The 16979-nt window shown below is 39.7% G+C and overlaps 1 protein-coding gene across 3 annotated transcripts in view; it reads left to right on the forward strand.

The window, feature by feature from the left end:
* Window positions 1–16979, forward strand: part of LOC131953767 (uncharacterized) — a 93101-nt gene that overhangs the window by 55252 nt on the left and 20870 nt on the right. For 2 of the 3 annotated variants that reach the window (XM_059317127.1, XM_059317128.1), the window contains 2 exons: window positions 648–947; window positions 10189–10328. In XM_059317127.1, coding sequence (XP_059173110.1) covers window positions 758–947; window positions 10189–10328 — 330 coding nt within the window. In that variant the 5' untranslated portion in view covers window positions 648–757. The remainder of the gene's footprint in view (window positions 1–647; window positions 948–10188; window positions 10329–16979) is intronic. The other variant, XM_059317129.1, reaches the window with a different exon arrangement.

Here is a 16979-nt window from a genome sequence, read left to right on the forward strand (position 1 = left end):
CTTGTCTGAATATTCAAACAGTTTTTCTCGTTAGTTGTCAGATAAATGCGAATATCAAAACAAATTCTCGTCTATATAGCAGCGTCGTGACTTGGTGACGCTGACTCTAAAATATTAGCTTCCGTCTTTATCTTGGCTGACTAGAGATTTCTTGCCGGTAAAAATAATTGAATTGTTCTAGTGTGGGGTAAATGCAATCAAGCGAGATTTTTGTTTAATAAGGTAGATTTTGTTTTGTCGGCTTAAGCTTCACTTAACATTTGTATGTCGGTCTGTCATAGTGTCTGTCTGCAACTCTGTCTCATACTTAGTCACAACAAAACTAATAAAAAGCAGTTCAGATATCATTGACTTAAGTTTTTTTTTTTTAAATGTCAAAGTTTTTGGCTCTTCTTCGTTGTAATATAAAATGTGATTTCCTTCAACGTATTTAAGTATTACGCGTTGTTACGTTAAGCACCATATGACCCATTGAGTTCAACTTCAGCAAGCCTTTATTTCTGGATTTACTTTTATAGCCTTTGTACAGCTTAGTACAATTTGCAAAGCACTCTCCCGCTCGACCAGGCCGTGATAGAGGAATTACATGTTATTTCTAAAATCTTTAACCTCTAGTAATCAACTTTTTTTTGTACTTTCAATTTCAGATCGAGGATGTTAAACCGACAGCAGCATCTAAACTATCCCCCTGTCGTCTCATCGTCAACTCTACTCCACCTACATCAGCCTACGGCGGCGACCCCGCACCACTGACGTCATGTTCCACGCGGGCGGGCACAAATGCGTCAACACCCGGGGGCGGGCCAGCGGTATCAGCCGGCACTACCCCAACTTTCTCAACCACCCCGACTGGAAGGCGCCCCTGCGCTGTGGCATCCTCTTCATCACCGTCAGCTGCATCCTCTTCGTCATCGGCGTCATCCTCACCTGGCTAGGTACACGTAAAAGTGAGCCCCATGCGTGCTCGTCTGCATGTTTCTATTTTTAGTTCTTTATTTACTTACACACGTGTTCACTGCACACGCATTCAAAAGGTGGGTTTTGCTTAGTTTACCAATCAGAAACCAATCAGGTGGGATTAACTATTATAATAAAATACCCACCATTTTAAACGAATTAAAATCCAAATATTAAGTTTAACTTCTGTAACCCACCTTTGGCCCCATTTAAAAATCGAAACAGAATTTTTAAATTTACATTGGACGACCTAAACTTCTTTTGAAACCCACCTTTTTAACTCACTTTTTGAAATCAAAAACTGGTTTTGCTAGAATTATGAATCCACTTTTTGAAATTTGAAATCTGGATTAGGCTACTATTATATAACTCATCTTTTAAAATCCAAGTGGTAATGTTAGCATTGATTGAATGGCCCACATTTTGACCAAAGTGTGAGCTTAGTTTGGACCAAGTATCCCCACAAATCCACACAACCACTTTATGGTTTGGCTTTATGAGGTGAATTAAGTCGTATCAGGAGAAACACTCCATTATTGTATCCATTCACGCGGAGTTAATGCCCTTATCTTAACGTACACATACGGGCTGCTGGTGAATGGGAGCGGAACTCTAAGTTATTTCCCCTTCCCCGTTTCGTTAAATCGTGGAAGAGTTTTCTCTCTTTCAGAATGAAGTCGGTACCGGAAGAGAATTTATTGACAACAATAAACGCAGCGGGAAAACTGGGGGAAAATAAAATTAGAAATAAATATTTAAAAACTTACTTTACAAAAATCTTTCTGCATTCTACTTAAAGTTAATGCGTAATTATTTTTTTCGTTTTATTTTGAACGGTTGAAGGCTAAGTTGCAGATACGTTCATTTTCTCCATTTGAACTTCTGTCGCTATATTTAATGTAAGCTATTAAGTAGGAAATTTAAGGGGATGCTAACCCAGAGAAAAATAAGTGGAGATAATTCAGAAAAATAAATAAAACAGTAGCAGTTATGTTAGGCGGTAGTCTGCCGAACTAACAACTACCTGACAGTTATGTAAATAGGTCTGTTTGTACTAGAATTGATAATTTAAAAAACAATTATCTCCTTAATGACTGAATTAAACACTACACAATACGATACGAATGTTAACATTAGTATTGGGATACAATGCTAAATTTAGCAATGGGATACAATGTTAAATTTAGCAATGGAATACAATGTTAAATTTAGCCATGGGATACAATGTTAAATTTAGCCATGGGATACAATGTTAACTTTAGCAATGGGATACAATGTTAACTTTAGCAATGGGATACAATGTTAAATTTAGCAATGGGATACAATGTTAACTTTAGCAATGGGATACAATGTTAACTTTAGCAATGGGATACAATGTTAACTTTAGCAATGGGATACAATTTTAACTTTAGCAATGGGATAAAATGTTAACTTTAGCCATGGGATACAATGTTAAATTTAGTACTACCACACACGCAGTCAGTACAAGGTAAACAAAACAATTATCGTCAGAAACTTTCAAGGCCACCCACAAAATATAATTAATGAGCCGCTGTGTAATCAATCTGAATCTGTTATTTAAAACGGATAGGAATCGATACTGTGTGTGTTGTGTTTCAATTAAAAAATATACGTTTGATGAGGGTGGGTGTCAAAGGGTGGTTGTGGGGGGAAGGGGAGTAGGAGAATGGGCGTGGGAGGGTGGAAGGTGGTTTATTGTGGGCGTGTCGATGACTGGCCACCAAATGAGCGGAAATATTTCAATTATTGATTGCATGTTAAGTTGATTGCATGTTAAGTTGATTTGTTTTTAAGCTGTCAACGGCCAGCATTCAAGACAAACATCAAATCTTTTTCTTTTGTAGAGCTTGACAGCTTTAATCCAATGTTGAAATGAGGTTTTATTCAATCTTTGCATGTGCTTTCATTCAATAGCCGGGTGTTTCATTCAACGGCCCGGTGTTTCATTCAACGGCCGGGTGTTTCATTCAACGGCCCGGTGTTTCATTCAACAGCCGGGTGTTTCATTCAACGGCCGGGTGTTTCATTCCATTTGACCTGTTGACCAGCTGTCCAATTGACCTGATGACCAGCTGTCCAATTGACCTGTTGACAAGCTGTCCAATTGACCTGATGACCAGCTGTCCAATTGACCTGTTGACCAGCTGTCCAATTGACCTGTTGACAAGCTGTCCAATTGACCTGTTGACAAGCTGTCCAATTGACCTGTTGACCAGCTGTCCAATTGACCTGTTGACCAGCTGTCCAATTGACCTGATGACCAGCTGTCCAATTGACCTGATGACCAGCTGTCCAATTGACCTGTTGACAAGCTGTCCAATTGACCTGTTGACAAGCTGTCCAATTGACCTGATGACCAGCTGTCCAATTGACCTGTTGACCAGCTGTCCAATTGACCTGTTGACCAGCTGTCCAATTGACCTGATGACCAGCTGTCCAATTGACCTGTTGACCAGCTGTCCAATTTACCTGTTGACTAGCTGTCCAATTGACCTGTTGACCAGCTGTCCAATTGACCTGTTAACCTTAGGCCTGCCCCAGTAGTCACATGACCATCAAGGATCAGATCTATAAGTAGAACGGGAAAACCCGAACGTCAACAACCCGACTACCAGCCAACCCACCTGTCAGTCAACCTGCAGGGTTAAGATGGTTGTGATTTAATTACCTGCAGTCACGTCTGTTTTTAAGCTGAGTCGGGGGAGGGCGGGGGGAGGGGGGGGTCTGCTCTTTTAAATCATCTGAATATAACTCGACCACATGGCTCAACTAAATAGGTCAATGTTTTTTCCTATAATTGGTCTCATTAAAACAAATCTGGCTTTGAAGTGTTTCCTTTCTCCTTGTATTCTATTAAGTCGTGCATGAAATCTGTAAAGAGCTGGTTTTTCTTCTGACCGTGTTCCAGTTTCTCAAACACCACAACACTATAGGGCTGCTGAAGTTTATGTCGTGATGGCTGTTATCATTTTGTTCTAGATCTACCTCTATAACAGGACATTCGTCAACACGACCTGTAACTTTAAGCTCCAAACAGTTGAGTTACACCCTATAACTTTAAGCTACAAACAGTTGAGTTACACCATATTTATTTACCATTTACCGACCACCCCCCCCCCCCACCCTTCACCCGGTGTAAAACCAAACTGTTTTTATACATGCAGTAAAATATTCATGTTTCATTCACATCATCTTTTAAACAAAAACTGAATTTGGACATCGATTGTCCGGTTTGGAAACATTCATCTTTAGTTGATAAGAACTCATTAGGAAACACTCGAATAAGGAACATCTATCTGTCTGTGTTTTATAAAAGGTTGTCCGTCTGTCTACTTCCTGTTTAGGATGATAGCTTGGCTGACGTCTTGAAAATAATGTCATGTCTGTTGTCTTCAACAACGTCATTAGTGCACGTGTCGTGCTACGTCAAAACTAAAATTGTCAACCGTCAAGGCTAGATTTAGATTACGCCTACACAGAGTTTATTAAATAACGTTCAAACCTCTTAAAAACTCGGCTTAACATCCTCTCAACCTTTTCTTTAAACTTGTTTCAAACTTGTTGAAATATCGTACAAAACCTCTCCTAAACGTCTTTTATAATATTTTATAAAACTCTACTAAACCTCTACACTCCTCGTAAACAGGTTTCTTCCAGACTTTTTTCTCCGGGGGTGGGGGGCGGGGGGTTTAAACCTACAATGTCACGACCCTCTAGGTTTAACCCTACCATGTCACGATCCACTGATAATCTACATACAGCACCCAATCAAAGAAGTCAATTACCAGTTGTTTGTTCGCCTAATTGAACAGATTGCATCCATTAACGGTGCACGCGCAGGCACGCAATTTGAAGATAATTTGTGCACCAAGTTCAAAACCACGGCTTCTAATTTGTTCTTTGTGAGCCAGCCTTTATTCCCATTAGCGACGCGAGTTTTTTTAAAAAGTAACAAAAAAAAAAGAACTTTGAGCTAATGTTTTCATTGTTTTGGAGGTTGTAATTTTTATATCTTCCAATATCGGCATAGCGTAAGTAAAATAGCGACATGACAACCCCTGTCACACCCCCTGTCAACCCCATTTCACAGCCCGTCACACCCCCTATCAAACACCCTGCCACACCCCCTGTAAACCCCCTGTAAACCCCCTGTAAACCCCCTGTCACAACCCCTGTTACACCCCCACACCCCCGCTCAGTCCCTAACTATGCTCTTGTATTTCCGTTTATTTGTCAACAAAAGCTCAATCGATTCATTTGAAGTGTTTAAAACAATTAAGGTTCGGTAATTAATTAACAGGGCGCTGAATTTAATTGAGATGCTGAGATTAGAGACGTTAGGTTAATGATTAACAAGAGACGGACGAAAAAAACTGCAGACGGCAACAAGCGACAGACTGCACCACACAAACGGCAGACGGAAACACATAAACGGCAGACGGCAACACATAAACGGCAGGCGGCAACAAACGACAGGCGGATACAAGCGACATACAACAACAAGGGGCAGACGGCAACAAAGGGCAGACGGCAACAAAGGGCAGACGGCAACAAGGGGCAGACGGCAACAAGGGGCAGACGGCAACAAGGGGCAGACGGCAACAAGGGGCAGACGGCAACAAGGGGCAGACGGCAACAAAGGGCAGACGGCAACAAAGGGCAGACGGCAACAAGGGGCAGACGGCAACAAGGGGCAGACGGCACCTAAAGTCAACATGTGTAGAATGACTCGACAAACTGTGATCTGGTGACTTTAGTCAGTGGCGCCACCACGATGTAGCGGGGTGAGGTAGGGGAGCACGGGGTGGCAAACTAAACTATCCATAAGGGACGGCGTAGCCTAGCGGTAGAGAGCTAGACTCGAGAGTCTCGAGTTCAAATTCGGGCTCATATAAGTGGAACGTTCCTGGGTCCATCCATATGCCGAGGTCTCTGAAGCAGATACGAAGCATCTGATCTATGTGTCTTGGGCACGAACGGGAAATGATATGCTCCGTAAGAACACACACTTTTGTATCAACTGAGATATTAAATTATTTTTTTTTGTAACAAAATGTGAAATAACGAGTTGTACTTGCGAACATTCGATCACTGTAATGTTTATACTCTATGGTGAGTTGCGTTCACGAATATTTTCACACATGGGAGATGATCACTGACTTTAATAGGGAGGTAAAGATCTTTTTATTTATTTCAAATCACGTATAGGGACTTATATCAATTAATTTTAGTCGTGTGCGGTTACGAGTTATTTAAAAACAAACAGATTGGAGAAAAATAAAAGTACTATTTTTTTTTAAAAACCACGACATGAATTTTGAAAATGGTGTAGGCCTATTTGTTAATTTTGCCTAAAAAAATAAACTAAAGCCTGAAAAAAGTGTCAGAAATACAATATTTTAAAAATCACTTACATGCGCATTCCAAATGCTTCGGCCACCCCCCCCCCCCCCCCCCATCCATCGGAGAGATTCCTGGAAGAAACTGCCTAAAAGTTTTTATAATCACATTTATTTTAATAACACCGCACACGATTTGTAAATATGTAATGGAATGTTCTAGACTATTCTCGTTGTTGTCAATTACAAAAAAAAAAAATTTAATAGAAAAATATGAGACCAATAAAAAATAGTTTCCTATATGTTATATTTTCAGTGAACATAAACGCTGATTTTTATAGTTTTTTTTTTTTTAATAGTCGTCTGATTTCATTTTTGCACCCACAACATATAAAACCCCGTACAGAAAGATTCCAGTTGCATAGTTTGTTTTTTCCTTGGAATCTCAGAATTTGCATCTCTGTTACTCTGAGGCTCTCTATGCAAATCAGATCAGTTAGGAATTCCGAGTGCAATTTCGGTCACTGTGAAGCAAGTTCCGTGGTTTAAATAAAGCGTCAGTAATCGTAGGCACATGCACATTTTTTTGGATTTACAAAGCTGTGATATACAGTGCGCTTGTCTGTATAATATAATTGATTTACCCTAAATTATGGGTGAAAATACGTTTCTTTTATATTTTGAGAAAACAAAGAGTAAAAATACTGAAATTTTTTAATGTTGATTTACAGTAAAATAATCGTAAAAAAGTAAATTTACTCTAAAATTTCTGAAAAAAAAATATGTTGATACTAATGTTTTAAAAAATTTGATCTACTGTGTAAATATTTGTATAAAATACAAGATTTACAGTAGACGTATTTGGAAAACCTATTTGAATTACGGTACCACCGTGTAAAAACAAATGTAATGTTCTAATTTTCTGGCTTATTGTGAGCATGTTATTGTTGGAATATGCGAGTGAGTATATATGACAGTTGACTTTAGCGCAGGTCTTGCTACGCTCTTGCTTATTCTGTCACCCAGGAAACTAGATATTAAATATCAAGAGGTAATTTAGTAATCAGTGCACTGCAGTCTGTTGGAAGCGCGTGTTCAAATCCCGTGTGCTCCAACTAAATATTTTGGCCAAGTTTAATTTAAAACTTGTCCAATAAATATTTTTGCCAAGTTTAATTTAAAACGTGTCCAATAAATATTTTTGCCACGTTTAATTTAAAACTTGTCCAATAAATATGTTTGTCAAGTTTAATTTAAAACGTGTCCGATAAATATTTTTGCCAAGTTTAATTTAAAACTTGTCCAACAAATATTTTTGCCACGTTTAATTTAAAACTTGTCCAATAAATATGTTTGTCAAGTTTAATTTAAAACGTGTCCGATAAATATTTTTGCCAAGTTTAATTTAAAACTTGTCCAACAAATATTTTTGCCAAGTTTAATTTAAAACTTGTCCAACAAATATTTTTGCCAAGTTTAATTTAAAACTCGTCCGATAAATATTTTTGCCAAGTTTAATTTAAACTTGTCCAATAAATATTTTGGCTTACAACAAATGTGAAAATCTCAAGTGAAGACATTGAACGAGCGACCTGTTCACTTTTTCATCTCGTGGTTTGGCATTGATTAAAACAAAGAAGTGAAAGATTTGAATAATTAATGTATGGTCACTTTAAACCAAACCAAAGTAAATGAGTTAAACAGGTGCTCGGCTAATGGCTAAATTGTGCTAATTTAGAGGTTAGTGAGTACTGATCACGCCTTTGCAGTTGTTATTGAGGTTTAGACTAGGACACACACATCAAATTGTCTTTCATAAGCTCATTTCCTGGAAACTATGTTAGATAATTCGGAAACGTTCAGAGTTATTTAATATGTGCCCCTAAATTTGTTGCACAATCCAACTTAAAGATGGTATGAGAACAGTTACCAAAATAAAATGTTTAAAATGCACCAACGTTTTTTTTTATATTTTCGTGCATGATTTAGATTTAATTAGAATATTTTTTATTGAACATTTTTTTCTTGCATGTTTAATGTCTAAGTCATGGGGCTTACTTTTTATCTTTCCGTTTCTATATTAGGCATGTTTTTAAATCTTCTTATGACAGTTTTTAACTTAGCCATCTATTACTAACATGTTTTTAAAACGTAATCATATTAAGATAATCCCATTATTTATGTTTAAGATAACCCTTTCAATACAAGATGTTAAGATATCCCCTTCAATACAAGATGTTAAGATAACCCTTTCAATACAAGATGTTAAGATATCCGCATTAGCACAGCTTTACCTTGTGTACCGACGAGAACAGCTCACACACTCGCGAACACATCATAAACGGTGGCTAACACATCATAAACGGTGGCTAACACATCATAAACGGCCGCAAACACATCCACAGTCCAAAATGGTCCACCGTCCAAAATGGTCCACCGTCCAAAATGGTCCACCGTCCAAAATGGTCCACCGTCCAAAATGGTCCACCGTCCAAAATGGTCCACCGTCCAAAATGGTCCACCGTCCAAAATGGTCCACCGTCCAAAATGGTCCACCGTCCAACACGGTCCACCGTCCAAAATGGTCCACCGTCCAAAATGGTCCACCGTCCAAAATGGTCCACCGTCCAAAATGGTCCACCGTCCAACACGGTCCACCGTCCAAAATGGTCACCAGCACCGTACAAGTAACACGAGACATCACTGTGGCATCAGACTGTCGGCTAATTAGGACACGTCTTGATCAATTACATATAGAGCCAGCTGGTAATTAAACAAAAAACAAAATCCATTCCTAACGAGAATTTATTTTTGTTTTCAAAAATAATTTGATTTAAATTTAAATTAAAGATTATATTTTCATTTAATAGCTGGAAAATACAAAAATAATAACGTGCAATTTTTTCAAAAATCAAAAATGATTTCAGCTAATTATTTTTTTACCGCTTTCTCTCTCCCCTCCCCCTCTCCTTCTTGAATTATATCAATTAATTTTAAATATTTCACTGGCATTGTTTTCTGTTTGGATTCTCGTCCATGCGTCTTAAATAAAAAGTTCCCTTTTCAAATCGAAAGATTCACAGGACAGAGGAAGTGAAGTTGATCTGGTTTTTTTTTACCACGCCATATGAAGTATGAAGTGGTCAGCGCTATACCCACAGAGTTTCTTCCAGACATCTCTTCCCCCCCCCCCCCCCCCCGATAAAAGTCTACCGCCCCCCCCCCCCACCCCGAACGAAATGAAATTTATATAGAAAATATATACTTTTAAGTGTCCGTCCCCCCAAAAAAAGTCTACCCCCCCCCCCCCAAGGAGAAAAAAGTCTGGAAGAAACACTGTATGTCCTGTGTCCGACGTCGTGAAGACACGATTCCAACATCCGAACTCGAGACGTTCGTGTTAGCGCTCCGCCATCCGACCACGCTACCCCAAATAGTGAACGTTAAAACGATTCAATCTCATTTTAACATTTTTTGTATTATTCTAGCGACTAAAATTTGTCTTTTGAATACTAGCAGCTTGGTGTAAAAGTTGGAAAGAATTATAACGAAATTAAGGAAATAACAACAATCTAATCCATATTAAGCATGCACATTGCTAACTTAGAGTTAGATATTTCGTAGGCTCCGAATCATAAGTTTAGCTGTTAAATTTTTTACGACACTTAAATCATTATATCAATCAAGATTGTAGCGCCCGTGTTTGGTAAGGTCAGTGTATTTCAATCATGACTGTACCACCCACACATTGAACACAAGTCAAGCCCACACCTCCCTCAACTTAACACCATGTCTCTCCCTTCCCCTCAACTAAACACCATGTCTCACCCTCCCCCCCTAAACTTAACACCGTGTGTCTCTCCCTCCCCAGGAGTGCACGATGTGTTTGGGGAGAGCGTCCCCATCACAGGACCCATCCTGTTGGCTGTAGGGGTCCTGATGCTGTTGCTGGCGGTCCGGCAGTTTTATCTGGCACAGATTAGGAAGAAGGCACACAAGAAGGTCTTGGCGGTAAGTACGGCTGTGTGGGCTGGTAAGTGTTGGCGGTAAGTAGGGCTGTGTGGGCTGGTGAGTGTTGGCGGTAAGTAGGGCTGTGTGGGCTGGTGAGTGTTGGCGGTAAGTAGGGCTGTGTGGGCTGGTGAGTGTTGGCGGTAAGTACGGCTGTGTGGGCTGGTGAGTGTTGGCGGTAAGTAGGGCTGTGTGGGCTGGTGAGTGTTGGCGGTAAGTAGGGCTGTGTGGGCTGGTGAGTGTGTGGTGGTAAGTAGGGCTGTGTGGGCTGGTGAGTGTTGGCGGTATGTAGGGCTGTGTGGGGTGGTGAGTGTTGGCGGTAGGTAGGGCTGTTTGGGCTGGTGAGTGTGTGGTGATAAGTAGGGCTGTGTGGGCTGGTGAGTGTGTGGTGATAAGTAGGGCTGTGTGGGCTGGTGAGTGTTGGTGGTAAGTAGGGCTGTGTGGGGTGGTGAGTGTTGGCGGTAAGTAGGGCTGTGTGGGGTGGTGAGTGTTGGTGGTAAGTAGGGCTGTGTGGGCTGGTGAGTGGTGGCGGTAAGTAGGGCTGTGTGGGGTGGTGAGTGTTGGTGGTAAGTAGGGCTGTGTGGGGTGGTGAGTGGTGGCGGTAAGTAGGGCTGTGTGGGGTGGTGAGTGTTGGTGGTAAGTAGGGCTGTGTGGGGTGGTGAGTGTTGGTGTTAAGTTGAGGGGGGAGGGAGAGACACCTGGTGTTAAGTTGAGGGGGAGGGAGAGACACCTGGTGTTAAGTTGAGGGGGGAGGGAGAGACACCTGGTGTTAAGTTGAGGGGGAGGGAGAGACATGTGTTAAGTTGAGGGGGAGGGAGAGACACCTGGTGTTAAGTTGAGGGGGAGGGAGAGACACCTGGTGTTAAGTTGAGGGGGGAGGGAGAGACACTAATTACAAATGTTGGGTTTTCAACTTTACATTTTGCGACACAAAATTTTCTTCAATAAACTAATCCTCAAAACAAACAAAAAAAATGTTTCCATTAAAAAATCTAAAGCCGGATGTAAACATTATTAACGAACTTTTTATCCGCCGGATCAAAGGATTAACGTTTTTATAAGTGTTGTGACGTGTTGGCACAAAGACTGGGTGGACAGACAGGACGTCATTCAAGGTCACGTCAACATAGAGTCCCTGTTAATTGGGACGTGTATTGTTGTGTGACGTCAGCAGGCGGTGCACTCACCCCAGACACGACCAGACGACCAGAAATTGAAAGATAAAAAAATACAAAACCCGCTAACGAGAAGTTGTCCGAAAATTTCATTCTCCCAAAGTGAAGTGTGCGAATATTCCAGAATGTTTACTGTGATATACAGACTTGGCTGGAAGAAAGAATGGAAGTGGGGGGGGGGGGGGGATTTTCCAGCCTTTTCTAAAAGACCCGAGTACTCGTGGCCCGCCTGTAAGCCACTTGAGGGCTGGTGAGGACTTACTGAAATAAAGGTACCCCGGCCCGGGGGTGGCGGGGGGGGGGGGGGGGGGTCTCATATGGCACTTAACGGTACCCCGGCCTGGGGAATCTCATCCGACACTTCAGCCTCTCGCTGCCAGACCCAGAAAAGTCTGGAAGTTTCTGGGGAGTGAGCACTTCACGCCTTTGTGGTCTGGGGCAACTGTTTTTTTTTTTGTATGTTGTCACACAGGCTGTCCTTCTTGCGTACAGGCTGTCCTTCTTGCGTACAGGCTGTCCTTCTTGCGTACAGGCTGTCCTTTCTGCGTAGGACAAGTTATAAATATATGAACTTTTTTTCTATTTAAAAATGTAAGTGTCTTTTGTCAAGGGGTTTCCATCGGAGGAGAGCCAACGATATTTGTCCTCTAGCGATATATTAGATACCTTGTAATGTCAACAACCTACCATAGAACAGCTGACATAGAATTTCATATCACTCAGCCTCTGATAAACTACACCACTCATATCAACGTTAGGCTACTGTTTCGTGTCGTTAGAGTTACATCCAGGTTGGATTAGGGTTAGGCTTAAGTTGCAGACCGTATGTTTATCCGTTCTGCTGATAGAAACTATCCCATTTCAAACTTTTGAACTCTACACACACAGAAAACTTTCAGGTTAATTTTTCTGTGATATCTCTACATTTCTATGCCAATATAGCATTGTAGTGGACCTACCAAATGCCAAAATGTGCCTTAATGTAATTATAGCGTACAACATATTCCTAGAGTCGATATCAATAAAGGCTATCATCGATATCAATAAAGGCTATCATCGATACCAAAAAAGGCTATCATCGATACCAATAAAGGCTATCATCGATATCAATAAAGTCTAGCAATTATAGACAGCAATAATCTCATCCGCTAATTATATTCCACGTCTATATTCACCGTATTTAGAGCAATTAACGAATTATCTTCGTGATGAGAGCATCCTGTTACTGTTTTGATTCCATCTGCTGTGGATTTGGATTGAGCCACGTAATATAAAACTGTAGTAGCCAAGGGGTGGGGTTGGAAGGGGGTAGTTTCCATGGACGGTCCGAAAACAAAGGGAGATAATAAAAACCCAGCCCCAGGGGAGAGAATAGATAAGAGAGATTAGTGAGTAAATGATGGAAAAGTACAAACCACTATAGGCACTGTTAAAGTGTTGGTATGTGCCAGTAATAGGGGAGAGAACGGGGTTTGAGGGCAGGGGATGAGTGGACTGGGATTAATTTAATAGCCGGGTCAGTGGCGGACCTCTGAGAAAACAGCCCTCAGGGCGTTTGCTGGATGAAGTAGGTGGTAGTGTCGTTAGAGGTGGGGGAGTTGTAGGGGAAGGGTGGGGGGGGGGGGTAGTTAGGGAAGGGTGGGAGGAGGAGGTGTGGTTGGGGAAGGGTGGGAGAGGGTGTGTGTCTAGACTGGACGGCCAGTGTGTCTAGACTGGACGGCCAGTGTGTCTAGACTGGACGGCCAGTGTGTCTAGACTGGACGGCCAGTGTGTCTAGACTGGACGGCCAGTGTGTCTAGACTGGACGGCCAGTGTGTCTAGACTGGACGGCCAGTGTGTCTAGACTGGACGGCCAGTGTGTCTAGACTGGACGGCCAGTGTGTCTAGACTGGACGGCCAGTGTGTCTAGACTGGACGGCCAGTGTGTCTAGACTGGACGGCCAGTGTGTCTAGACTGGACGGCCAGTGTGTCTAGACTGGACGGCCAGTGTGTCTAGACTGGACGGCCAGTGTGTCTAGACTGGACGGCCAGTGTGTCTAGACTGGACGGCCAGTGTGTCTATATGGCCAGTGTGTCTGGCTTATATGGCAGCTCACAACCTCAAGGAAACTGTAGAACACCCAATAAAGGGTCAAATCGATTTTTCGTGCCGGGATAATGCACTTCCGGTAGCAGACATTGACGAGTTTTTGCTTGATGGCCAGGAACTCTGAGTGATGGCCAGTTTTTGATGGCCAGGAATACTAAGTGATGGCCAGTTTTTGATGGCCAGGAACACTAAGTGATGGCCAGGAACACTAAGTGATGGCCAGTTTTTTATGGCCAGGAATATTTAATGATGGCCAGTTTTTGATAACAGATATATTACTAAAAATAGTCCGGGATTACTAAAAGATGGTTTATTTTGTTGGCCACCAACACGAAGTGAGGGCCACTATAAGTTTCGTTCTGTTAATAATGTGTAAACTATCATGTTGTTTTGTCCCCGGTGAAAGGAAAAAAGTTACAGGAGATAAAAAAAACAGAAAAAAGTCACTAAGAAAAATTTTATGGAAAAGGTGATAAAAATAAAGTCACAGAAAAAAAAGTCACAAAAATGTTTAAAGAAATACTCTTATTTAATTGTTGAGAATAGTAAAATTTTGGATGTTTATTGATGTGGGTTGTGTTTTTTTTTTTTTTTTTTTTTGGTAGCTTATTATTTATTATAGTTTATAACAATAATAAGTTACACATCAACCTCAAATTTTGTTACGTATTTAGTTAAATATGCGGAAGGAAAATTAATTATTAAAGAAATTTTGGCACATTATTGCGTTTTGCGTATCTTTTGTTTTTCTTTGCTGTAGGCCATTCCTTGGTCGGCCTCTCCTCAGTTGGCCTTGTCCCTACATTTTGTTTTTTGGTTACGTTTTCCGTCAATGACAGCCTTTGTACCGTGTCGGCTTTCTGTTTTGATCCTATGCTTGGTTATGTAATGAGCGTGATAAATGTGGGTAGTACAGGTGGTTGAACTATTGTTGCGATGAGTTGAGGACAGCAAGTCACATTAACTACATCTTTATGCCATTTCACGCAAATTAAAAGTTAGTATTTAAAAACAGGATGAAAACCGAGAAGGTTGGAACATTCTAATAAATTATATTTAATGTTATATATTTAACGGAATTGAAACCTACACACTATAAACTATATATTTTTACGTGTTTTAAATATTACAACTTACATTACATACAATTTAATTAATAGTAAATTGATTTGCACTTTCTGAATATTGAATTGATAAAAGTATAAACAAATTTTGCGACTTTTTTCCTGTAACGATTTTTCCTTTGACTTTTTTCACACACCTGCTAATTAATGTATTTATCTTCGCAAAGTCGCAAGAAGTTTCAAGAAAAACTATTTTAAAAAAATATTGCATTAGAAAAAAATGTGTGCTATTATGCTTAAAGTACATCATAACAAAAGATTGCGTAAGTGTCAAGATGGCGGTTAACAAGGGACGTAATCATGATGGCAACCGTCAACTTCCGGGTGTGAGATTGGGGCGTGGCCTCTAGAAAATGTGCGGTCCACCAATCGTCAGAAAAGTTTGCTTAAGGTGCTGTATGTTTGGGCCCAGGCACTGACGAAATTATTCAATGGATTTTGGGGTGGGGGCTTAGATCGTATGATTAATTTTAGTTTTATTAATATTTATTTTAAATCGCCAAAGTTCGCTAAATGCCACGCAGACATTATATTATACAAGTAACAAATTTATTTTAGATAATTAAATGAAGTAACAAAATTTAGAAGACTAAATAGAGTAACAATATTTAGATAACTAAATGAAGTAAAAAAAAATTTAAATCACTTAATAAAGTAACAAAATTTAGATGACTAAATAAACTAACTTATAAAAATTAAATTAAGTAATAAACAGTACATGATTAAATATAAGTAACAAAAGTAATTTTCCCCCAGTCTTCACTTTAAATTATAAATTCGTCAATAGACAACTTGACGCCTATGTAAAAAAAATGGGAATTACTGATAACTCATTGAAAACTAAGTATATTGATTAACTGCCTATAATTCACCCTAACTTAATTATATTGAGTATTTAAAAACAACAAATACAATTCGTTCAGACGTAAATTCTTGAATGTCACTAATGAAAACATTCAATTAGCCGAGTGGAGCATCAATACAAAGACGCTCTTGTTTCTACAGCCAATCAAAGATCGTGACACAAAATTGTGATGGCCATAAATGGTAAAAGAAGAAAAGGTGGAACGTCTTTTAATTTATTTTTATTTTTTTATTTTATTTTCATTTTATTTTACATTATTTTAATTTCATTTAATATAATTCTTATTTTACTTCAATTTTATTTCATTTTCATTTATTTTGCTTTGGTTTCATTTTATTTAATTTTCATTTTTATTTTAGTTAATATTAAAATTAGTTTTTATTTAATTTAATATTATAAATAAAAACTTCGCCTCATTGTAAATGTTTTCCACATTTGCAAATTTACATACATTCTTAACATATTCTTTTTACAGACTTCCTTCAAATATTAACTTTCTTTCAGTTTTAAGCTTCAGATTGGCAAATTGATTAAAATTAAAACGTTACGAAAACTAATTTGACCCTAAAACACGTGTTTTAATCAATGAGCGTTACTCTGAGATATTCCAGTTCACCGCAACATTACAAACAGCAGAAGTAAAGTCCTTCCTGTACTACTGTCATATGCTGTCATATAACGTCACCCCAACATTACAAACATCACAAGTAAAGTCTTACCTGTACTGCTGTCATATGCTGTCATATGCTATCATATACCGTCACCCCAACATTACAAACAGCAGAAGTAAAGTCTTTCCTGTGCTGCTGTCATATGCTAAACCACTGAATCGATGGCATGAGAGTGACCTTCAAGCTTTAAACAAGGAATGTCCTATCAATGTGTGTCCTATCCACTCCGGTCATCTCCGGTGTTTCTCCTCCGGTGTTTCTCCTCCGGTGTGTCTTCATTGTGTCTTCATCATTGTGTCTTCATCATTGTATCTTCATCATTGTGTCTTCATCATTGTGTCTTCATCATTGTGTCTTCATCATTGTGTCTTCATCATTGTGTCTTCATCATTGTGTCTTCATCATTGTGTCTTCATCATTGTGTCTTCATCATTGTGTCTTCATCGTTGTGTCTTCATCGTTGTGTCTTCATCATTGTGTCTTCATCATTGTGTCTTCATCGTTGTGTCTTCATCGTTGTGTCTTCATCATTGTGTCTTCATCATTGTGTCTTCATCATTGTGTCTTCATCATTGTGTCTTCATCATTGTGTCTTCATCATTGTGTCTTCATCATTGTGTCTTCATCATTGTGTCTTCATCATTGTGTCTTCATCGTTGTGTCTTCATCGTTGTGTCTTCATCATTGTGTCTTCATCATTGTGTCTTCATCGTTGTGTCTTCATCGTTG

The sequence above is a fragment of the Physella acuta genome, unplaced genomic scaffold (assembly GCF_028476545.2).
Source record: "Physella acuta isolate Inbredline_101_S28 unplaced genomic scaffold, ASM2847654v3 ptg000951l, whole genome shotgun sequence".
Lineage (NCBI taxonomy): Eukaryota > Metazoa > Mollusca > Gastropoda > Physidae > Physella > Physella acuta.